Below are 25,487 nucleotides of genomic sequence, written 5' to 3' on the forward strand. Positions count from 1 at the left end.
CTTGAAACAAATATTTTCCAAAACAGTTTGTCTCGGGTAATCGTTCAGCTCAGTGAATTCACATTTCAGCCTGGCTTTGTATCTGATTTTCTTCCAAAATTTTGCTTCCCTTTTTTCTGGTGACCTTTAAATCAGGCGGTCAGCGTACTGAACTGCTTTACTGTGACAGTGCATATGTGCCACAGGAGTCTCATGACCTGGTGATGGAAATGGATGATTTTGACCAATTATACCAAAAAGCAATTTGACCGCATATAGACTTCTTTCAAGTAGGCCTACCCTTAAAGTATGCTCAACTGCCCTGTGCTGTCAGATGTCTTGTGATTCTGTGACTATGGTGTGAAATGCTTTTAAAAATGTCTTCATATCATTGTCTTCTCTGCCACATGCTGCCAAGAACTTACTTGAAGGGAGGAACCCATCCAGCAGAAACGAAATCCTGCTAGATGATGTGAACATAATGGGTTTTTATTGTAAAAATAAGTCTTGCCGCGATCCATTGTTCACCCAACGCTTGGCTTTGTAAATGTACCGTATTGCCCCGAAATACAAAAGTGTAATTTCCTTAAACCTGACTGAAATTTCATGGGATCAACTGTAAGTGCTTGTCATACAGGTGGTTAGATGTGTTAGCCAATCACAATTCTTGGCCAGGTTTTGATGGGGCAGTTTCAGCCTTAGGCACAGGAACAGCTGCTTTGTTCGTCCCGATGTACGAGCGTTGAGCTGTGCCATAACTGCAGGCTGGTCCTAAAAGAGGTAAAATGGCAATTGTGATTTTTATTACCATCCACTCCCCCACATAGCGTCACTAGTTTTTAACGTGACTATGTTCTGTTTGGAGTGTCGTTCTGCTGTTGCACTTGGCAGAAATCAAGTACTGTACGTGTGTTTAAACCACAGACCTTTTCTTCTGTCGCTTTTGTTCTAATTTCAGATCTCTCTCTCTATGTAGCCTGTAGAATTGATTGATTTTATATTGTTCCAGTACATTCATGCATGCCTTTTGTGTACCCTTTGCTTTTCTTTTCTTCTTTTGTTGTTCTGTTAGCTGTCTAATGGTATTGGATAAAGGTTTTTGCCTTATAAGACAGTTAAAGACTTGTATGTTGTTTTGTTTCTCTTTGAGTGTTGAGTGTGTGTGATGAAATGGGTTTGGATACTCTGAAGACTGTTCATCATTTCCGTGAATATCTGTCGGGGAGCAGCCGTTGGGTCAAGCCACCAGATCTGAATGCGTTCGCCTCATCCTCGCTCTTTCTGAGCCTTTGAACAAGGCTGTCATGGAACCGGGGGCCTCGTCCTCGGAGGCCCCTTTTTGTCTTTTGCTTATTTCTTTCTCCTCTGTTTATCATCAAGCATTGGTATGATGCCACCGCTGCTGCTGTCAACAAGTCTGGTTAGTAGCAGAGAATCTGTCTCTCCAGATTGACATGTAAAAAGATTATTAAATAAACAACATTAGTTTCCTGTACATCTGTGTTGGTCTTTCATTTGTTGAAAATACCTTTTAAATTATGCATTAGCACACTTGCTTGTATATTTAAACGCTACTGCTCAAAAGTTTGTTAGTAGGCTAAGATGTTTTTTTGAAAGCAATTATTACTTCAGCGAGGATGCATTTAAACTTTCTATTCATCAAAGAATCTTGAAAAACAATGTATCAGTCTCTGCAAAAATATTAAGTAACATTTGTTTTCAGCATTGAGAATAATAAGAAATGTTTCTTGAGCATCAAATCAGCCTATTAGATTGATATGTGAAGGATCATGTGACACTGAAGACTGGAGATGAAAATTCAGCTTTGAGATCACAGATTCAAATTCAACAAAACACAAATTCAAACCATCAATCAAATGCTTAAACAATTTCCCATTCTTAATTGTAAAGTTTGATCAAATTTTGTCAACAAAAATCTACAAAGAGACTCCAGAAAGAGTGTTCTTCAGTTCAAGAATGGTTTTCTGGATGGTCATTTCAGCTCCATTTGTTGTCAGGGGAAAAAAAATGTCTGTACTTGCTCAATATATCATATTTTTATGCAAATATGAATTTTCTACTCCTAGATTATTTATTTATTTAGGGCTGAACTTAATTAGATTAATCATTTAAAATGTTAATAATAGTTTGTTTAAAATTAATATGTAAATAATGTGTAAATATTCGTTTATTATTGTATTCTTAGGGAATAAATTGGATCATAACTTAATGACTCTCCTCCAATTTCTTTGAATCAGATTTCAGTAAATTATTCTTCTGTCATCCCAGTTCAAATTCCAATTTCCAGATATAAAAACAAAAGCACATTTAAATTTCACCTTCACACTTCTTGTTTAAGCTGTTGAGCGTATTGAGAGAACAATGCTGTCTCAAATGATGAATCTTCTAGATCAACCACAATTTTCCGTAAGCATCTTTGGTGGTTGTCTGCTCCATTGACTTTTCTGAGAATATTCACAAGCTTTCTCAGCAACAAGCACAAAATGGTTTACTAGGTCACTAGAACAAGTTCGCTCATAAGCAACTGACACTTGATGCTTCAAAGGAAAATATGGAGATGCAAACAATGTTTTATATAATGTTCTGCATAATCCTCAACTCCTGCTGGAGAAGCTAGTGGATTTCAAGTGTCACTCATGTAATGTGTCTTTGAGGTAATTAATTTGTGTCACTCACCTGCCTGTTGCCCTCCTGCGGGGAGATTACTTTAGTTTAATTTCACAGATGCAGAAGGGTCTTGGTAAGAATGATTAAGTAAGAGAAAAGTAAGCTGGGCTTTGCTATATATGCGCCTCTGCCGTTGTTGATTTTGTAGCACTGATGAAGATGGGACAGACTGCAACCTTACCCTGCAGAAAAGGTGGTACCTACGTCACAGAGCTTTATGAATGGTTGAGGTAAGTTTGCTAAATACAGTATTAAGGTAACTACAATGACAGCAGCTGGTCTTTAGGGAAAAATAGGATACATAAGCATGGTTACATGTCATAAGATGCTTTTATACAAGACAACCCCAACCCCATTCTGGGTTTTTATTATTGGAGAGTAATTACACAGCTGTAAAATGTGTCAAGAATGGCTCATGCCATACTGAAGATTTTTTATTTATAGGCCATAAATTGCCAACCATGACTGTAAAACCAAATAAACTCTATCTCAGCATAAGTAGGTCATCTGCTTGTTTAATTATGAGTATTTTTTTTATTTTGACCTTTTACTGTAGCCAGTCTTTTTCCTGGAACATTTCAGTTCATGATGTGCACAAGATAATTGCTTTTTTAATAATCATTCTTAATGTTGCTATGTTCTAGAAATCATGCTGAAAGAACACAGCGTCTTAAAGTTATCAAGTGTCAAAACTATTAATTACTATTTTATATTGGATCTATATATATTAATCGATTTTTTTAATACTCCAACTATACTACAAGTGAACTTATAGATATATTACTGATAGTTTAGATAAATACATGTTCCACATTTTTTAGTTAATGAAAGTACACTTTGAAGTATACTCCAGTACTACTGGTTTAGTAGTTCTCTTTTGAGAACGTTCACTTTGTATTGTGTAGCTATATGCAGTGGGAAAACTCGAGAATATTGAAGTCATTATTTTAAAACGTAGTGCAGCTGCACAGCGAGCACAGAGCAGAGCGTCTAGCTCACTCATTGGCTGTGCTGCAGGAACTGCACGAACCTATGGCGAGGCAGCTGAGACGCGCAAACCAATCAGGTCGCTTCAAGTCAGAACCCGCCAGAATGGGCGTGGCTTATGCCTATTTAAGCAGACCATTTCGCCATAGAATTAGATTTAATCTCCTTCAGCGAACACCACCTTCGTGATCTCCGAGCCTTCGCCGTCGACGAGCCCATACAGCGGAAGGAGCGTCCTGAATCAGCGGACGTGGCACCTTCAACTCGGCGCCGCCTTCCCCTGAATCGCTGTTAACCTACAGCTATCCGGCGAGAGAAGCCTTTACATCCTTTTTCTACTACTTCTGTGTGTTCACCGTCGCGACACTCTAGAAGCTGAAAGAACAACGGTGTTGCTGCAAATGCCGGGTTCCGGATGCACTTCATGCAGAGCTTTTCTGCATGAAACCGACGGACAAAGCGAGTACGCCCCGTACCTGGGACTCGCCCACGCAGAGACTGCACTCAACAATGGCGGCTGCCCGCACTGCGAGAGCCTGCCCATCTCCATCCTGCTGCAGTCACAGCCATTCTCAAAAAAACGGACTGCGACCCCACATCACTATTAAACTACCGCCCTATCTCCAACCTCCCCTTCCTGGCCAAGGTACTGGAAAGAGTGGTGGCCTCACAACTACACACCTTTCTTAATCACCATGACCTGTATGACCCTTTTCAATCTGGCTTCCGTTCATGTCACAGTACAGAGACTGCCCTTCTACGCATAGTTAACGACCTTCTACTGTCTGCTGACTCTGGTTCACTTAACATTCTCATCCTCCTTGACCTTAGTGCTGCTTTCGATACCATCAACCACAATGTTCTAATCGCCCTTCTGTCTGCTATTGGTGTTTCTGGTACAGCCCTCAATTGGTTCCAGTCATACCTCTCCAACAGAAAGCAGTTTGTGACGCTTGGTCCTCATCAGTCTTCCAAGTCCCCTGTCACCTGTGGTGTCCCCCAGGGTTCTGTACTTGGGCCCCTTCCTCTTTCTCGTATTCATCCTCCCTATTTGCCCGATTATACGCAGCTACGGTCTTAAATTCCACTGATATGCAGGTGATATCCAACTCTATTTGACCACTCACTCTCCCTCTGACCCACCACCGTGCTCCCTCAATGACTGCCTCTCTAACTTAAAATTATGGATGCAAAACAATTTTCTCAAACTCAATACAGATAAAACTGAAATTCTGCTGATTGGCCCTAAAAGCATCCTCTCTAAATCTCCCAGTCTCAATCTCAATATTTTGCTTGACTCCACCCTTAGCTTTGATCCTCATATCAAATCACTCACTAAGACTGCCTTCTTTCACCTCGGCAACATTGCACGCCTCAAACCCTTCCTCTCTGTTAGTGATGCACACACTTTGGTTAACCGCTTCATTATGTCCCGTCTAGACTACTGCAACTCACTTTTCCTTGGTCTCCCTGTTAAATCACTTCATAGGTTACAATATATTCAAAACTCGGCAGTCAGGCTCCTCACCCATACCAGACGATCAGCACACATCACCCCCATTCACTACCAACTCCACTGGCTACCAGTTCCGTCCTGAATCAAATACAAAGTACTACTACTCACCTTCAAAGCGCTCCACAACCTTGCTCCCCCCCTACATCCGCGGCCTCCTGATCCCGTACTCTCCATCCTGCTTACTCAGATCCTCTGACCAAAATCTCTTGGCTATCCCCCGCTCCAGACTTTCCACCCTGGGTTGCAGGTCCTTCAGTGCCTTGGCCTCCAAACTCTGGAACAGCCTCACACAACCTCTTCGAGAATGTCCTTCACTTCCCCTCTTTAAAGCACATCTCAAGACCTTTTTGTTTAATGATAATTTCTCCACACCAAACTCATTGCTTCATACAGATAACTTGTCTTTGTTGTATTGTTTTGGTTGTTGCTGTTGTGTATACTTGCCTTCTCACTATGTAAAGCAACCTTGGGTTTGAGAAAGGCGCTATATAAAATGAATGTATTATTATTATTAATATTGTAATAATATTGTTAAATAGAAAATGTATTGTCCCCAACTAAGCAAGCCGAAAGCCAATGGCGACAAAGGCGAAGAAAGGCGAAGAAAGGCTAAAAAGGCAGACTGATCTCATGAAATGGCGTATGTATGACACGCCAATTCGTATTTCCATTTTTGGCGTGCTATCAACACGCATAACCGCTTTTCAGCGTGTTTATCAACGCCTTTGACTTAACGTTATATTAATGTATTATGTATATATAAATATATGACCTACCCCAACCCCGTCCCTAAACCTACCCGTCACTGGGGTTAATACCATTTATGAGTGTTCTCCTACCATCCTAGGAAAAGAAATATCGCTCCACAGATGTAGATATAGATTTTGCTTCGTTTCGCTCGGACATTTAACGGCGTACACATACACGCGGAATCACTCGGACATTTAATGGCGTAGACATACACGCAAAAGATTTTGGCGTGGACATACACGCAGATAACTCAAAATGCGTATAGATAACACGCCACTTGACTTGAAAGTGGCGTGTATGTTTATGCAAAGTCATGATGTCATGTTGAAAAAGGAGACAGTGGCAAGGAACCAAAACTCCATCAGGTGACAGAATGGAGAAAAAAAACCTTGGGAGAAAACAGGCTCAGTCGGGGGGCCAGTTCTCCTCTAGTCAACGAACGAACAGTGTATGATTATGATTCAGGGAGCATTACAGGTCAGAAGTCAGATTGGATCGGAACATTATATTATGCAGTTCATCTGGTTGAAGATCGGAGTCATCACGTGTGTATGGGGACGAGTTTGTTAAGGATCAGTGCCGATGGCTGTCATGTCGATGAGGCCTTCACAGGGGAGTGTTACGTTCAGTGGTTGTGTTATGGCAGTGTTGGGGTTTTGTGTGTGTTTTCTCTTTTCCCCCTCTCTGCAACTCTGCAGCTCTACCAGGTAAGAGAGAGAGAGATGATTGAACGCACCTGCTGCTCGTTATACCGGAGACGCTACAAATTTTAGACAAATTTTACATCTGGGACGTAACAGGAGTGTCTAGTTGACACAAGCTCTACTGACACTTCAGGGATGTGTTGTGGTCATGTCTAGGCGCAGGTCCACCATCTGATCTGGATACGGCCAAGATCCAGCTGATTACAGTAAACCTCGGAATAAGCAGAAAGACTAAAATAAGCGTAGATGCCGTTCTTTTTATGATGTAGCGAGTACATCAGGTGTTATAGGAAGTGTTTCCGGTTCCAGCTGACCTAATTTATGCAGCCTAATAATCATTTAACTGATTTGAAAAATAGGAATGTATAGTATTGTATATGCCAGGTTGAAGAGATGTGTTTTTAATCTAGATTTTATCTGACAGAGTGTGTCTGCTTCCGGACAATGTTAGGTAGACTGTTCCAAAGTTTAGGTGCTAAATAGGAAAAGGATCTACCGCCAGCAGTCGATTTTGATATTGTAGGTATTATCAACTGGCCGGAATTTTGAGACTGCAATAGACGTGAAGGACTATGGAGGGAGCTAAACCATTTAGTGCTTTATCAGCAATATTTAAAAATGTATACGATGTGTAAAATGGAGCCAATGCAGTGTTGACCGAACCGGGCTACAGTTACATTTAGTCATTTAGCAGACGTTTTTGTCCAAAGCGACTTACAACTAGGGTTGGGTACTGAAACGCGGTGCCAATAGGGAACCGGTTCTGACGTAAACGGTAGTAACCAGACCCAATAAGAACGAAAATTTCGGTGACTGATTCCGGTGCCTGACTGTCTGTGTCATAAGGCGCACACATGCAAGGTCTCTCACTCTCTCCCTCTCCCTCTCTGCTGTGCGCGCACTATACAGTTTGGAGCACAGTCTGGTCGGTCTCGCATGCACGCTCTTGCTTGCTCGCTCTAGATTCCGGCAGATTTTAACTAATTTGCGGGCATCAGGGAGCCGTTATCAATATGCGGGAGACTCCCGGAACGTCTGCTGATAGCGAGGGGATTAATGAAGATGCCGAAGACAAAACGCTCCAAGGTTTGGCTGCATTTCACGTGTAAAATTACGCGTCAGAACGGTTTGGCTGCATTTCACGTGTAAAATTACGCGTCAGAACGACCTCTGGGTGTGCCGATTGTCTGAAGCCCATATTCAACCCCAAATCAGAAAAGGTTGGGACATTTTGTAAAATGCATTAAAATCAAGAATCTGTGATTTGTTAATTCTATTTAAACTTTTTTTAACTGACAAAGTACAAAGAAAAGTTTTCCAATGTTTTCACTGACCAACATAATTGTATTTTGTAAATATGAAAACATTTTGATTTTGATGGCTGCAACACACCCCCAAAAAGTTGGGACAGAGACATGTTTACCACTGTCTCACTTCACCTTTCCTTTTAATTACACTTTTTAATCATTTGGGAGTTGAGGATACTAATTTTTGGAGTTTTGCTAATGGAATATTTGCCCAATCTTTTCTAATACAAGACAGCCGCCCAACATTCTGTGGTCATCGTTGCCTGATTCTCCTTTTCATGATGGGTCATACATTTTCCATAAGAGACATCTGGACTGCAATAAACAGGCAGGCACATCCCTTTCTGGTGCAGCGTGTCTAGAAACCACTCAGTTTTAGCATGTGCAGAATGAGGCCTGGCATTGTCTTGCTTCCCAGGAAAGATGTCATCTTGATGGCAGTTTATGTCGCTGTACAATCCAAATATATGCCTCCATATCAATGGTATCTTCACAATAACGCAAGTTACCCATACCATTTGCAATGATGCACCTCAATACCAGAACAGATGTTTGCTTTTGGACCTGTTGCTGGTGAAAGTCTGGTCGGTCCCTTTCATCTTTGGGACTGAGAACTCAATGTCCATTTTTTCCCAAAAACAAGCTGAAACATGGATTCATCTGACCAAAGCACACATTTCCACTGTCTTCTAGACCATCTGAGATGAGCTCAGGCCCAGAGAACTTGCCGGCAACTCAACATAGAACTGATGTAAAGCTTTCTCCTTGCGTAACAGAGATTCAAGTGGCATTTCTTAATGCAGAGTCAGACTGTGTTCAGTGAAAACGTTTTTTCAAATTACTCCTGAGCACATGTGTCTGTATTTAACGGATTAGCATGATGGTATCTTGTGCAATGCCATCTGAGGGCTCAAAGGTTACGCACATTCAACAGAGGTCTACTGCCTTGCCCTACACAGACTGAGATTTCTTTGGATTCCCTGAATCTTGTGACAATATTATGTATGGAAGATGATGAAATACATAAATGCTTTGCAATCTTGCATTGAGAAATGGGATTTTTTTAATTGTTTGACAATTCTCTCATGATATTTGCCACAAAGTGATGATCCACGACCCATCTTTGCTTAAAAAGACTGAGAAGCACTTTTACACCCAAACACGATACCCTCAACTATTACCAATTCACCTGCTCATTGTGGACTGTTTCAAAAGAGTTGGATAATCTAATTTGGATAATCTTTTCACTTTTATTTAGTCTCTTTCCCAACTTTGTTTTGGGTGTGTTGCAGCCATCAAAATCAAAATTTGTTCATATTTACAAAACACAATTATGTTGGTCAGTGAAAACATTGGAAAACTTTTCTTTGTACTTTTGTCAGTTAAAAAAAGTTTAAATAGAATTAACAAATCACAGATTCTTGATTTTAATGCATTTTACAAAATGTCCCAACTTTTTCTGATTTGGGGTTGTAGAATCACGCCAATCCATTGGCAGTGGCACGGGCGCCGCCTCGACGCTCTTACGTCATCATATTATATTAGCGCGCGCATCATCTGCTCCTCAGATTTCTCTGCCGAAAAAGGAAGCTTGTCGCAGCGCGAGGAGCTTGGCAGCCAACGTAGCGTCTCGTTCCCTATTCGGAGAACATAGGTTACACCAGTAACCAGAGACGTTCTCTTTCATAGGTTCACTCAATGCTGCGTAGCTAAGATGCAGTGGGAACGAAATACCTAACTCGCCAAGCTAAGCGCTGCCGTAACTAGTTCAACGAGCAGAACTTACATTCTCAAGGTCGGACATCCGGGACTTTTACTCCTATAATGCACTGCACGCGCATAGCAACGCGGCAAAGGGTAAAACAAACAAGCACCCGCCATTAAGCAACACGAAAGCAGAAGATAAACAAGCGCCGAGAATCATGCCTAAAAACTATACATTTATGCAGTTAGCCTTTATTGGCTTTTTTGAAAAAACTGTGTCCCTCACTGACATTGTACAAGCTGTGCCACTGACAGACTGAGCTCATTACAGACACTTTAACACAGTGCTTTTGAATGAACAGTTTTTTGTTTTTCTAATGAATAAAAAATCAATTACATAGTTAATGTAATCGATGCTTGATGGGTATTTAAACATGACTGCAAGTGTAGGACACATGGTATGTACACATGGTGTTCATACCTGGGGATTTGATGAGGTAATTGTATAGTATGTCTGGATACTCGAACCTGGGCCATGCTTTTGGGTTGTTCTCCCAGGACTCAGCTGGATGCCGATAGGGACAAGATTGTAATGGTAAACATACAAGCGACAGCTTTCTGTGGTACCTGGTCAATGCAGGCGCTAGGAGACTGTCTATATATTGATAAGACATTCTGTAATAGAAGAAGAAGAATCTGTATTCATATAGCTGCTAGCACCTTTCACAGACATGTAACGTTAGCTAGTCACAAAGCGCTTTACATGAGTGTTTTATTACATTCACTTCTCACCACAGACATACATTCGCATACACAGATATCATTCATCATTAATACAAAGTAGGCCGTTAGTATCCATAACTGACATAATCCACAGCAAAACTTCTGTGAATAGATACCTTTTTGATTTGCCTCGGGCTTTGCCTTCGGTTTGTTTTACCCTTCAAACACGGCGGCGGCTTGTTGCTTTGCAGGTCAAGTGATTTGTGATGTAACGCTGACCAAAAGAATGACTGGATCAAGCAGACAAAACATGGGAACCTGTAGCCATGTCGAGATTATATTACCCTGGTAGTAATCTCTATTAATCTCCAGTATTATTACATTGTTTGATACAATATTGTTTTATTTGATGATATGTAAATGTGAATTTTTATTTTATATTGGTTTATTTATTATTACCATATGTTACTTGTATTTATATTGTTTAAAGATTTAAGTTAATATTGTGTCCAGTTTGGCCCTGTAAATAAAGGGTATTATTTTTTGACAAAGTGTGTGCGGTTTCGTTTTCTTAAAGGGAAAGTTCACCCAAAAATGAAAATTCTGTCAGTATTTACTCACCCTCATGTTGTTCCAACCCCGTAAGACCTTCGTTCATCTTCGGAACACGAATTAAGATTTTTTGATTAAATCTGAGAGCTGGATCACTCCTCCATAGGCTTCTTAAGGGATTGAAACTTGCCAGCCCCGAAAAGTTATTAAAGACATCGTTAAAATAGTCCAAGTGACTACAGTGGCTCAATCCTAATTTTATCAAGCGACAAGAATAGTTTTTGTGCGCAAAAACAAACAAAAATAACGACTTTATTTCAACTATTCATTTCCTTCTCTGTGGGCCTCTAGTCAGTTAACGTAGTGTGATAGTGTAGAGCTACATCACACGTAGGCTCACTATTGGCCGACGCTGGTCATGTGTGTGATGCGTGTGACGTACAACACAGAAGCTTACGCTATTACACTAGTGAACTGACTCGAGGCCCACAGTGAAAGGAAATGAATAGTTGAAATAAAGTCGTTATTTTTGTGTTTTTTTGCGCACAAAAAGTATTCTCGTCGCTTGATAAACTTAAGATTGAGCCACTGAAGTCACTTGGACTATTTTAACAATGTCTTTAATAAATTCTCTGGGAACAAGTGTCAATCCCTTAAGAAGCCTATAGAGGAGTGATCCAGCTCTCAGATTTAATCAAATATATCTTAATTCGTGTTCCGAAGATGAACAAAGGTCTTACGGGGTTGGAACTAGAGTAACCGAACCCGACCCGAGCCCGACAGGCATAAAGATATTTATGTCCGAGCCCGACCCGAGTCGACAGTTAAAATCCCATTTTTTTTCTCATACTAATGACACATGTGCGTTTGTTTGTGTGAAAAGCCTGCTTTTATTAAGCAACTGTAGGAAGACATTCGGAAAATGTCAGCAGGATGAGTGCATCAGCGCGCACGGAGAAACAAGCGCACTTAACGCAGGCGTGCATGCACGTGTTTCGTTGGCACGGCTACATAAACAAATTTCCGCACACAGGAAGACAGATGTTATGGTAATATTTTACATGTATTTTAATCACAAAAACGAACGTTTGCATCACGTGAAAGCATCAGGCACATTGGCTACCAACATAATAAGCTGTTTTAAATTTAAAATGTTCAATGCCATATCGCGCTGATGTGACCGAGCCCGACCCGAACCCGAACATAATTTCTAAATATCTGTCCGAACCCGGCCCGGCCCGACGGGTACCGACGGGTCCCGTCGGGCTCGGGTCGGGTATCCATCCTCTAGTTGGAACAACATGAGGGTGAGTAAATACTGACAGAATATTCATTTTTGGGTGAACTATCCTTTTAAGTACCGTTTCAAGAACCGTTTAAGCACCGGAACCTTTTAAAAAATATAGAGTAGATACTGGTATCAGATAAAACCCAACCGATACCCAACCCTACTTACAACTGTGGACTGAAGACAAGTCAAATCATTGTGAAGAGGCAACAACAACAAGTTCAGGCATTGCTCATAGTAGCATAAGCCAGACAAAGGAGGATTTAAAGGAAAAGGAAAATATGTTAATTGTTTTTTTATGTTAAGTGCTCATGGAAGAGTTAAGTTTTCAGTTGTCTTTTGAATGTTGTCAGGGATTCTGCATTCCAGACGAGGGTGGGGAGGTCATTCCACCAGCATGGAACCGTGAATGAGAATGTTCTGGAGAGTGATTCTGTGGCTCTCTGAGATGGTACCACAAGCCGTCTCTCATTGACCGATCATAGGCTTCTGGTAGGGATTTAGACTCGTAGGAGCGAGTGAAAGTAGGAGGGAGCTGAGTCTGTGGTCAATCTGTAGGCAAGCGTTAATGCCTTGAACTTGATGCAAGCAGCGAGTGGTAACCAATGCAGAGAGATGAGGAGAGGAGTGATGTGGGCCCTTTTGGGCTCATTGAAGACAAGAGGGGCTGCAGCATTCTGGATCATTTTTAGAGGTTTAGTTGCATATGATGGAAGTCCAGCCAGAAGAGCATTGCAGTAATCAAGCCTAGAAATAACCAGGGCCTGGATGAGAAGTTGTGTTGCATACTAAGTTAGGAAAGGCCTGATTTTCCTGATGTTGTGCATTGCAAACCCTGCATGATCTAGCTGTCTTTGTAATATGGTCTGTGAAGGTCAGCTGGTCATCAAGTATTACTCCACGATTTCTGACCGACCGTGATGGGATGATTGAGGATGATTCTAGCTGGATAGAAAGTCGTGCTGTAGAGACGGATTGGCAGGAAGGACGAGAAGCTCAGTCTTTGCCAGGTTGAGCTGCAGGTGATGTTCCTTCATCCATGCCGAGATGTCCGCTAGACAGCTTGAGATACGTGCAGCTACTGTGGGATCATCTGGTTGAAATGAGAGGTAGAGCTGGGTGTCATCAGCATAGCAATGGTAAGAGAAACCATGTGCCTATACGATGGGTCCCAGTGATGTGGTGTAAATGGAGAAGAGGAGGGGTCCAAGGACTGACCCCTGAGGAACCCCTGTGGTCAGTTGATGTGCTTTGGATACCTCGCACCTCCATACGACCCTGAAGGACTTACCTGTGAGATAGGACTCAAACCAGTGGAGGGAAGTTCCAGTGATGCCCAGTGATAAGAGGGTGGACAGAAGGATCTGATGATTCACAGTGTCGAAAGCAGCAGACAGATCCAGCAGAATGAGAACTGAAGATTTGAAAGCAGCTTTTGCGATCCGCAGAGCATCTGTGACCGACAGTAATGCAGTCTTGGTTGAATGCCCTTTCTTGAAGCCAGATTGATTTACATCTAGTTGATTATTCAGAGATAGGAAAGATGATACTTGGTTGAAAGCAACTTGTTCAAGTGTTTTCGCAATTAATGGTAGAAGAGAGCCAGGTCTGTAATTCTCTAAATGTGATCTGTTTAATGTTGTTTTTTCAAGCAGTGGAGTTACCAGAGCCTGCTTGAATGCCTGCTTGAAGTCCACCCATCCAAGCCCTGCAGAATGACATCAGCCCTCGCCAGTCGCGCTTACAAGATCACGTGAACCGTCTGAGGGTGGAGAGATATTTGTCTCTGGATAACATATCCGCGCCCTGGTTCAGAATGCCCGGTATATGCACCGCCCTTAGAGAGCGCAAGTTGGCATGTGCCCAAAAGAGGGGGAGGAGTCAGGCCACAGCGTCCAGGCTGGACGATCTGAGGCCGCCCAGGCGATTTATATAGGACACCTCTGACATGTTGTCCGTGCGGATCAGGGTGTGGTGTCCCGCCAGATCTGGGAGGAAGGTTTTCAGGGCTAAATGAACCGGTGTTATTTCGAGGCAGTTGATATGTAGGCACTTCTCCCGGCTCGACCAGAGGCCAGAGATTGGCCTGCCCACGCACAGTGCCCCCCAACCCAGGTTGGAGGCATCTGTTGAAACCACTTTCCTTCTCGAGACCAACCCCATGTCTATACCTGACTGGTACCAGTTGGTGCGCTTCCAAGGGGTCAGGGCTTTGATACAGCCGTGATCCACCCTGATACGTAAGTGACCGGAGCGCCACGCATGAGCTGGCACTTGGCGTTTCGGCCATCACTGCAGGGGACGCATGTGCAGTAGGCCTATTTGGAGTACTGATGATGAGGCCTTAAGGCCTAAGAAGCCTCTAAAACGTTATGAGCGGCTTGTAAGAGCCCACTTTGAACGACGCCACCAGCTGCTGAATTGTGAGGGCGCGGTCTGGCGAGAGCCAAGCTCTCATTTGTCTCGAGTCTATAACTGTTCCCAGGAAGACTGTATGCTGGCTGGGAAACAGCGTGCTCTTCGCGAGACTGATCCTGAGACCCAGGCATTCTAGATGGCTGAGGAGCCAGGATCTTTGGGTTTGCAACTCACTCTCCGATTGGGCTAGGATGAGCCAATCGTCGAGGTAGTTCAAGATGCGCATTCCCTGTTGTCTCAGGGGAATAAGCGCAGCATCCATGTATTTTGTGAATGCACGGGGTGCCAGAGACAGACCGAACGGTAGGACCGTATATTGATAAGCATGCCCCATGAAGGCGAATCTCAAGAATGGCCTGTGGTGTTGGGCTATTTGCATATGAAAGTAAGTATCTTTCAGATTCACTGAGAAAAACCAATCCCCTGGGCGAATTTGCGCGAGGATTTGTTTGGTTGTAAGCATTCTGAATGGTCGTTTCATAAGGGCCTTGGTCGGAATGAGGATGTAGCGACTGTAAAAGCATAATTTGCTTAATGACGGGAAAACTGTCTCAGCTCCCTTCATTAGTAGGTTTGACACTTCCGTGCGAAGGACATAAGCTACGCGAAGAGCACGCTGTTTCCCAGCCAGCATACAGTCTTCCTGGGAACAGTTATAGACTCGAGACAAATGAGAGCTTGGCTCTCGCCAGACCGCGCCCTCACTATTCAGCAGCTGGTGGCGTCGTGGGGCTCTCACAGGCCGCTCATAACGTCTCCGAGGGTTTTTAGGACGATACATTCATCAGTACTCCAACTAGGCCTACTGCACATGCGTCCCCTGCAGCGATGGCTGAAACGTCGAGTGCCAGCTCATGTGTGGCGCTCCGGTCACTTACGTATCAGGGTGGATCACGGCTGTATCAAAGCCCTGACCCATTGGAAGCGTAAGAACTGGTACCAGTCAGGTATAGACATGGGGTTGGTCTCAAAAAGAAAAGTGGTTTCAACAGATGCCTCCAACCTGGGAGAAGTGCCTACATATCAACTGCCTCGAAAAGACAGCGGTTCATTTAGCCCTGAAAACCTTCCTCCCAGATCTGGCTGGACACCACGTCCTGATCCGCACGAACAACATGTCAGAGGTGTCCTATATAAATCGCCTGGGCGGCCTCAGATCGGCCAGCCTGGACGCAGTGGCCAGACTCCTCCCCCTCTTTTGGGCACATGCCAACTTGCGCTCTCTAAGGGCGGTGCACATACCTGGCATTCTGAACCAGGGCGCGGATATGTTATCCAGAGACAATGTCCCCCCAGGGCAAGGGTCTCTCCACCCTCAGATGGTTCATGTGATCTGGAGTAGCTTCGGCAAGGCAGAGGTCGACCTCTTAACCTCAGAAGTTGATGCTCACTGCCCAATATTCTTTTCGAAGGCCCAGTCGCCCCGCCCCCTTTATGCGTTCCTTCTCTTATGCGTTCCTTCTCCCTCTTTAAGTGAACTTAACTTGTAGTTTACAATTTAAATATTATTTCTGCACTTTAAGTATACTACTGTTCCTATTTTGGTAATATACCTTTAACTGGAATATACCTTTAACTGTTCAACTCTTTCACCAAGTGTGGGTTCGTATTATTTATTTTTTAAAAAGGAACATTTTGAACAAAAAGCTGAGAAAATTGTGTTTTGTCAAACACTACATCCGGATCAGATTCAGTATAATGAAGACTATCTTACATTCTGGTGGAAAGTGAGCAGTCTCGAGACGTCCAGTCAGAGACGTATATCTCTTTAATGGTGGTAATTTGCAGCAACATTTAAACAGTAGTGGTTCTAAATGAAATACAAATAACAATATTTAAATTATAACATATTCAAGATAATATTGTTCATATGGGTATATGCACAGAAGAACATAAGCATGGTAGTACTATGTTATCCATAACATCTCTAGAGTCATCAAATTTGGCTGATAGTACCCACTAAATTTTACAATCGATTCAATGAACACATGTCTCAAAAATTGAACAGGATTTTTTGTTTAAATTCATACATGATCACCATGACCAGAATTGTTCTCTTTTTTTTTTACATTGAATCTTGAAAAAAAAATATAGACCTACCTACCAACCCTTTTTTTTTTTTTTTTTGCTGTTACTGCAAACCAAAATATTTTTAAGGATGGCCTAAAATGGTGTCACATTCTCTGACACGTGATCTCAATCAAAGAGAACTTACAGAAATGATATAATCATCATATATCCTTATTCTATCATAAATAATCCTGCTATATACATACTCAACTTTACTAATAAACTGAGATTATGCTCACAGATAGATATTGAACTCTCTTTTACATGTATTTACTTAAGATAATCTCAGCGAGGCAATAAACAAATGCATGCGTCGTAACATCAAAAGATATCAAATTACAGGTTTACCATCAAATTGTATAATACTTGAAATACATAAGCAGGCCAGCTGACAGTCTTGCCTGGGCCCGGGACAAGATAATCTTAAATGGGCCCCCACCCCCCACGATTTTTTTTATTTTTATAAAACACCATATACTTTTACCCAAACTGAATAATAAAAACACGTTTAAATGGGTACATTTTCTATAAATGACTTCATTTTCTTTCTGACATAGCCTACTACAGTTCTTGTTCAAACACAGACATGCAAAATCTGTGCATTTTGGGCACTTTTTGTGTGAAATCATATTTATTTTTTGTCCATCAAAAGTGTGCTTTCACTTTTAATTAAGCATGAGCAGCGCAGCAAAAATAGACTCGGATCTGGCCCATTATCTATTCACCGATGATGACAGTGACGCATTTCAGCCGGCTTTTTATTTCTCCTCTCCATAAATATATCTAGTAGTAAAGCCAATGCAACGGCTAGAAATCAATGAATTCTTTGCTAATACTTCCTCGTCATCATGGAGAGCGCAGTTCGCACCGCTTTCTCCTTTCCACGAGCGCGTGCTCTCCCGTGGCGTCTGTCGTTGCTATGCAACAATGAACTTAGGCGCGCCTGTAAAAACGAGCGCGCCGCGTCGCTATTATGAGCTAATATCCAAAATATTTCCATATGTGGCTTTTTCCTCCTTTCTTATCAACAAGTGGATTTACAGCTACCACATCAGCAGCACCGCCGATCGCAATGTCTCAGCACTTTTATGAAGAGGACGCAACTGCACGCGCTTCGGGCATGCACGCGCATCAAGTACCGGGTTTGAGAAAACCTGGTACTGTGGCGTGACGTTTAAAAAACAAAATAGTACCGACTTGGTACCGAAGTACCGGGTCTTCGACAACACTCAAAAACGTTGGCTGCGCTGTTTCTTACCTTGCTCTACGTTGACTTTACTAACGTTAGTTCCAGCTTCACCGTCACCACCTTTTTTAAAATATTTGTTTAGGACATCTCGAAGGCCTCTATTTTCTTCTCTTCTTCTCCTTTCTTTTCTTTTCTGAGCACCGGACTTGTGCTGACCGGACATTTTGAGCGTAACGTTATCCTATTGAACTTCAAATCAAATGACAACATCAAATTCTGATCAGTGGCCAAACCATTTTTGTTTTGGGGGTAGGGGGGTTCTTGACCACTATTTCAAGGACAATTAGGAAGAAAACAAATAAAAAGCTTTTATGTAACTCAAATATTAGATATTTTTTCCACAAATATGCCTATTTTATTTATTTTTTAACAATTATTCCATAATTTAATGAGGGCCCAGTTCTGGGCCCCCCCCCCCACTACCCTGGGCCCGGGACAACAGACCCGTTTGTCCCCCCCTGTCGGCGGGCCTGTACATAAGAGGTAATCATTAACTGAACAAAGTTCAAAGCAAACGGAGATATTTGCTTTAAAGAAATCAATTTCTAAGGACTACAGCAAACAGCCGGTTTTGGACTACACGACATTCCTCCAGGGTTACTGATGTCAGTAACCCCAATAAACCCCTCCTCCGAGAATACGAAATAAGGGGGGCGAGGTCATTTTATATTGCATTGGAGAAGAGTTATTGTGGTATAGGAGTGTTGTTTCCGCCGTAATGTCGTTGAAACGCTGTTATTTTCATCAGTGCCCGGATTGTAGGTCCACTTTGTTCAGCCTTCCTAGGGTCGTGGGAGTTAGGGATCAATGGTTAATTATTACCCAAATCTCGCTCTCTTTGCTGCACATTTTACGGAGGAAAGCTTACACAATCTTGGCGAGTTCAATGCAGGATTCGCACAACTGCTTGTGCTGATAGATGGAGCAGTTCCAACTTTAAGAACAGAAGCTATGGTTTACGGGCCACAATCTGTATGATTTATTTTAATTATAATTGTACGTTGTAGCAAGGAAGTAAACAAATGACAACGCTGTGTGGCTCTGCAAATCAGCTTGTTAAATGCTCATTCATATATACTTAACATTATCCGACAAATACCTAACGTTACAAACTTTTTTTAAATCTCAAAGGTGAACTTGGAATTAGAGTAAATTATTCTTTGATTAGAGCTTTTATGTATTGTTTATCGCTTGTTTATCTACAGGCATGCTAAACATGGTTCTGTGTTTGATTTGGCTACTGCAGTAAAGCCATTTTTAGTGTTCGTTTTGGGTTAATAGTTCTGTCGACAGATATTTGGCTACAATCGTTCTAAAAATACAAAAGTAACCGTGCCATAAAGTCAGTAACAATCACTATAGATCCGCAGTCTTTACTAAAAAAATCCCTTTGAGGACTGTAGTATAATTTGTTAGAACGATTATATGCAATTCTTGTTTATGAAGCTTATTTTTTGTAATACTATAATAATTAGTACAATTAAATAACAGCGTATCTAAAAGGTAGTGAGACAACAAAAAACAACCTTTCTGAAACATCGTTTAACAGCCGTTCTTGAACAGGTTCTGCTTGATCACTCCACTAACATTCTCTGGTTCTGATTCGGGCTCAAATTGGTATGGTTTTATTGACGCCATGGTTTATAATACACCAAAGCACAAACTAGGCTATCAGTAAAGTTATGGGGCGTGACGTTTCCGGAAAACATGCACTAGGCGGTTAGCGAATCACAACACACTGGGCCAGCAAACCAATCTGAGCCCATTGCGTATTTTTGAGGCTTCATAGAACCCGGAAACCATCAGACCTTTTTTACAAGGAGGGACCAAGGGGGTAATCCATCAGCCGGAAACTGAAGCCTCGCGGGAGCCGCCATTGTAGCAGAACTTCACCGGCTGTTAGCATTCCATTGACTCCCATTCATTTTGGCGTCACTTTGAGAGCGAATAACTTTATATCTGAGGCATCCAAAGACTTAATTTGTCCATTATATATTTCTAAAGAAACACGACAATGTATAAAAGGCTCCATTACTTTGTATCTTACGTTATGGCCCCGTAGAAGCCGTTTTTGTAAAAATAGGCTAACGATTGCATCATAACCACGCGACTTTCTGTCGCACAATAGAGACATTACCGTATAGACAGGAGGAGAAGCTCGCAGGCAATCTTTTACTGTCTATGAGGCAATCGGGGAGACATAGAGGCATAAAGTCAAGGGAGAAGCCCATAGAGAGTCCATAAAAGCAACGGGACAAAATATTTCAACAACGTTTTTGAGGAATTAGGTGATTCAGATTTGTTTTGGCACGGCTACTAGAAGATTTACAACTGTCAGACTGTCATCAAGCTCAGTTTGAGCCTGCGCAGTCGCTCAGCCATCAGGTAGGAAGTGCAATAATCGGGCTTCAGTCTTCTACGTTGAAATCAATGGGGTCGCTATGGGAGGGACAGAGCAGTGTAGAATAAAGGTAAAATATATGAAAAATAATGCAATTTTTAAAAAACAAAGCATGAACACATCTTACAATGCACCCCTACAAACACAATCAAGCCTTCGAAAAAATGTTTTACCACCCCTTTAAGAAATATTTATTTAGCCACAAGGTGGCATTAGTGTCTCTTATATAATACAGATAGGAGAGCCTTTTCAACATTCAGAGTAGATTAATTCCAGATAACTTTATTGCTTGTTTCTGCTTCTTTTTCGGTGTGTACTCTTTCAGAAGATTCATAATAGCGCCATTTAAAAATGAGAAAAAAGATTAGCATTTGCTATAGCGATCGTATTAAGCTCCTCCTCATCAAGAGTGATCATATTGGGACAATGTCTAGTTTTTTAGGTATTTTATTATCTAAAATCAATATTTTTATTCATAAATATGTCCTCAATGGTGTACAAATCCCTTTGCCAATTATCTGGCTTATCCTCGTAAACGAAGAATTTATTTTCTTTATGTGATGGGTAGGGTATAGGTCCACGGAGGCTTCCATGTAGTTCCGCCATCTTGAAAAACTATAATAGCAAAGAGGGTCAAAAAGTACTAGGCCAACGCGTTTCCACAACGGGTTTTCGTTCAGAGCCAGCGTCACGTTACTAAAAGCAGCATAAACAGAGGAGCAGAGCAGTGAGAGGCGCTTGTCACTGCCCCGGCAAGTCAGACAGTAGTTCATACTTTAACATTCGTTTGTTCGTTGTGTCAAGTTGCAGTTTGTTTGAAATAACAAACCTGTTAACACGAAGGAAAACTTGACGAAGTGCTATTAGAAGACATCCTGTCATAGCTTTTTGGTACATAACAGCTACCGTAGATGCAACACGCATTTGAAAAAGCAAGGCGCTGGAGAGCACAATTCGTTTGAATGAAAAATACAATTTCACCGCTAGATGGGAGAAATTCCTACACAATGTACCTTTAAATATGAAGCATAAGATCACGGACTTCATACACATCCCAGAATTTCTCAGAACAGAAGATAACAACAGACGCATTTTGTAATCTGTGAGTATATAACGTTAGGCCTACTTGGGGTGGTTAAGCCCTTGAATCTGATTATTGTCAAATTCCCTAGATATTTGTGAAGATCCCCTCACGTTATAAATGTCAAATGATATAGATTTTATAAACACTTGATTTTATAATTGATGAAAAAAGTGATTTTTAAAAAAAATCTTTGTTCCAGGCCAGCTATAAAAGTATATTTCTCAGAAGGCCTACATAAAATGTAGACTGAAGTAAGCTACACTTTCTTATTTTTAGAATAAGAAGTAGTAAAAGCATACTTGAATAAACTTGCTTTCGTAAGGGTAATGTTTATGTTCGCTGAACAATATGTGAATAAAAGCCTAAATTCAATCTGTTCATCATATTAAAGCGTGATGTCATCATATAAAAGTGTCTCTTCAGAAAATTTGGATTAAACCACTCGATTAGTTTTACGATCTCTTTATGAACTTTTTGAAGCGTAAAGTGGTAGTTGTGTGGACTGTCAATGGAGGAACAGATCGCTCAGATTTCATTAAAATATCGTTATTTGTGTTCTAAAGATGAACAAAAGTCTATGGGTTTGGAACAACATGAGGGTGAGTATTAATGAAAGATTTAAATTTTTAGGTGAAATCCCTTTAAATGTCCTAATTGAACTAATGTCTGATCCTGACTAAGCCCTGTCTGTGAAACCAAGCCTAAATGTTGTATAAAATGTGTCTCAATGTCAATAAATATAATCAGTTTAGTTTTAAATTACACAATAAATACCTCAGATTTCAGATTTAAAAAAAAATAAAAATCTAAATTTTTATAAAATGTGTCCACTTTGTGCTTATGTCTGCAGGAAATTCCTGAATGAGTGTCCCAGTGGACTGATCACCCTCCATGAGTTCCGACGTCACTTCTGCAATGGAACCGTGGGAAAAGAGTCAGCGGAGTATGCAGAGCAGATATTCCGCACGCTAGATAACAATGGGGTATTACACAGCTCAAAACCAAATAAGCTTTGAGGCCTGACACATGTGATGTTTTAAGCCTGGTGTTTTAGATGGAATCCTTTTTCACACTGCCTTTACAAAACATGCATGCTGACTTGTAAAAGGAGGAGGTGTAACAAAGAGACATGCATGACCCTCTACTGACTCTTGTTCCTTTTTTACAGAACAGATTTTTTTAAAATGAATAATATGGTTCATGTTTTTCAGAAAGTGGACCCAAAAATTCTTCGACCACATGTTGAAAAAAACAAAACAAAAAACAAACATGTTATCTTATGAACAACTGTACAATTGTATTCTGCAGTAGGCTATTCTTATGCTTAAATATAATTTTAAGAGAGATTGATGGTTAAGATTGGTTCCAAATCATGACAGAAATGTGTGTTTTTTTTTCACAGATTCTCACTATTTGTTTAAAAAGTGTGATTATGATTGCCATTTAACAGGATGGTGTTGTGGACTTTAGAGAATATGTGACAGCTATCAGCATGTTGATCGAGGGCACAACGGTGGAGAAACTGCGCTGGTCCTTCAAACTCTACGACAAAGACAAAGATGGAGCCATCACACGGTCAGAGATGCTTGAAATCATGCAAGTAAGTGATTATAGGTAAACTCTATTGCTATTCTAATTTGATTTTACCATCAAATCGAATTCCAAATGGTGTTTGTTTACTCGATTCTGGATTGCTCCAGTAGAGGGCAATATATAATCAGAATTAAATGATGTTCTCAGGCTGTGTACAAGATGAGCGTTGCAGCATCACTGACCAAACCTAACCCGCTGACTGCTGAAGAGTGCACCAATAGGATATTTGTACGGCTGGACAAAGATAACAATGGTACATTGCTTTCTAAAGTACCCCAAGTCATTTCGACAACTCTTAAAATTCAAGGCACTGAACTTTACCAGCACAAATTACAGTTTACAGAAAGTTCAGTCTCTTTATGTCATTCTTTGTCTTTCCGTTTCTATAGCCATAATCAGCCTAGATGAATTCATTGGAGGTGCGCTGAATGACGAATGGATCAGAGAGATGTTGGAGTGTGATCCAAGCATAGTGAAGATGGAGAAGCCTCTCAAAGGCCACGCATTATAAAACTGTGGGTCTATTAACTGTTGGTGCAGCATTGACTGTGATGGGACTGTTTTGGGAATGCCTTAAAGATGGGAAGTTCATGCATTATTCAGTATATTTAGTTTGAATTAATGTACTAGACCTATAAATGAACACAATCAATGACACTCAAATTAGTTCTAATTCTAATATTAGACGTAGCCTATATTACATGTTTATTTATGTAATTGATTTCCAATAATGAAATAATGTCTGAACAAACACCAAATCATTTTTTATCAAATAACAATGTATTTTTTCAATGTGAATTTACAAAGGACATCTACATAACAAAATATTTGTTTTATTAGGTTCTTATAAGGCTGTTTTCAGAATAAACTCATCACTGCCCGTCAAGTTACTTTTAACTCTTTTTTTAACTTGCAGTTTTAACTTGATTAAAGGTGCTCTAAGCGATGTCACGCGTTTTTTAGGCCAAACATTTTTTGTCACATACAGCAAACTCCTCACAAATCCACTAGCTGCCTGTCCCCTGAACACACTGTAAAAAAACGCGGTCTCTGCAGACACCCCAGGCTCCAAAAACTGCAACAAAAACAAACTGGGCTAACCCGCACCACAAAACATAACAAAATTGTTACGTCCCATGACGTAATACTTAGAGTTTGTGTGCTGGCGATGTTTTCTCCCCTCCTTCTGTGTCTCTCTCTCTCTCTCTCTCTCTCTCTCTCTCTCTGCCATGCAGCACCCCAAATCACCTGCAGCTGGCACTGATTAACAGGAGTGGGTATAAAGCACCAAAGACAGGAGGAATCCCTCTTCGGCTATCCCAGATGTTGTGGTGTTACATGTTGTTAAACCTTATCTGTGTGATCTGTGTTTGAGTACCACGAGCTCTTAGACTGTGTGAGTTTAAGTTGTTCAACCGTGTAGGGAGACGGGTGCCAATTTGTTTGGAGTATCTACTCCTGAACTTTTCTCCTGTTTATTCTTTGTTAGTCAGGGAGAGAGGTAAGATAATTGTCTTTGATTTCATCTTCTTTTTGTTAGGAAATTTAATTGGGTTTAAACTTTAGGAAGCCCCCATTTTGTTTGTTATTTTGGCCTGGCCCTCTCCTGACGATTTGGTTATTATTTAAACTTGTTCCAGCCAATAACCAACAAGAAGGATTTGGGGGTGGGGTTTGGGGGGTTAGTGCGCGGATGAGGAGGAAGGAGGGTCTAGCTAGCCTCCGTTCTGTTTGACAATACTTCGAAACGTCAACAAGAAGTGACGTCACCCAACATCGCTTAGAGCACCTTAAATATTAGGCTGCATCCGAAATCTCATACTTGTATAGTGAAAAACAGTATGTGACAGAAGAAGTATTTCCGAATTAAAAAATAAAAATAGGCAAAGAGTACCTGAATGACGTACTTCTTCCGGCGTGATTCTGAAGTGTGCATAGGATGGACACTTTACTATCCCATGCGGCCACGGGAGAGGATTTATGAATGGCAGTGAAGCGAAGCAACTGACTATGGTAGGTCACGTGATAATGACAACATGGCGAAGAGTACGTCCAGATTACATTCATTCTACGTACACATTCATACTGTAGAATGTACTCTTTTTGCCATTTACTTATTCAAAATAAGTACACTCAAGAGAGTATGCGATTTCAGACGTAGCCTGAGTCTCAGTCTCACCTCCTTAAGTTGTGTAAGTAAAACATTTATTACCTATTGATTACAAAATACAAAAATAATTAGTAATTTTAGTAATTATCAAAAATAATCAGATTATTGTGCCATTTTATATTTGCATTAGAGGATTTTTTTCATGCAATCAGGTTTTTTTGTATTATGACTTGCTATCACAGCTTCAGTTCCCTATGGTCGGTATTCTACAATGTTCTGTGCAGTAGGCTAGCCTACTCTTCTACTTTTCTCACAAGTTACACAATATCTGAAATCTCTTGGTTTTGCCAAACTGAAGTTTAAA

General features: G+C 41.1%; 1 protein-coding gene across 1 annotated transcript; it reads left to right on the forward strand.

Moving 5' to 3' along the window:
• Window positions 1–2,826: 2,826 nt before the first annotated feature.
• Window positions 2,827–23,817, forward strand: LOC143696800 (guanylyl cyclase inhibitory protein). The gene is made up of 5 exons (XM_077193508.1): window positions 2,827–2,897; window positions 22,271–22,403; window positions 22,871–23,020; window positions 23,161–23,266; window positions 23,403–23,817. The coding sequence occupies exons 1-5, from the start codon at window positions 2,827–2,829 to the stop codon at window positions 23,522–23,524; spliced, it is 582 nt and encodes a 193-aa protein (XP_077049623.1). The 3' UTR covers window positions 23,525–23,817.
• Window positions 23,818–25,487: the final 1,670 nt, after the last annotated feature.

This window comes from Siphateles boraxobius, unplaced genomic scaffold (genome assembly GCF_051911475.1).
Source record: "Siphateles boraxobius isolate OS27281-9 unplaced genomic scaffold, OSU_SipBor_1 31, whole genome shotgun sequence".
Classification (NCBI taxonomy): domain Eukaryota; kingdom Metazoa; phylum Chordata; class Actinopteri; order Cypriniformes; family Leuciscidae; genus Siphateles; species Siphateles boraxobius.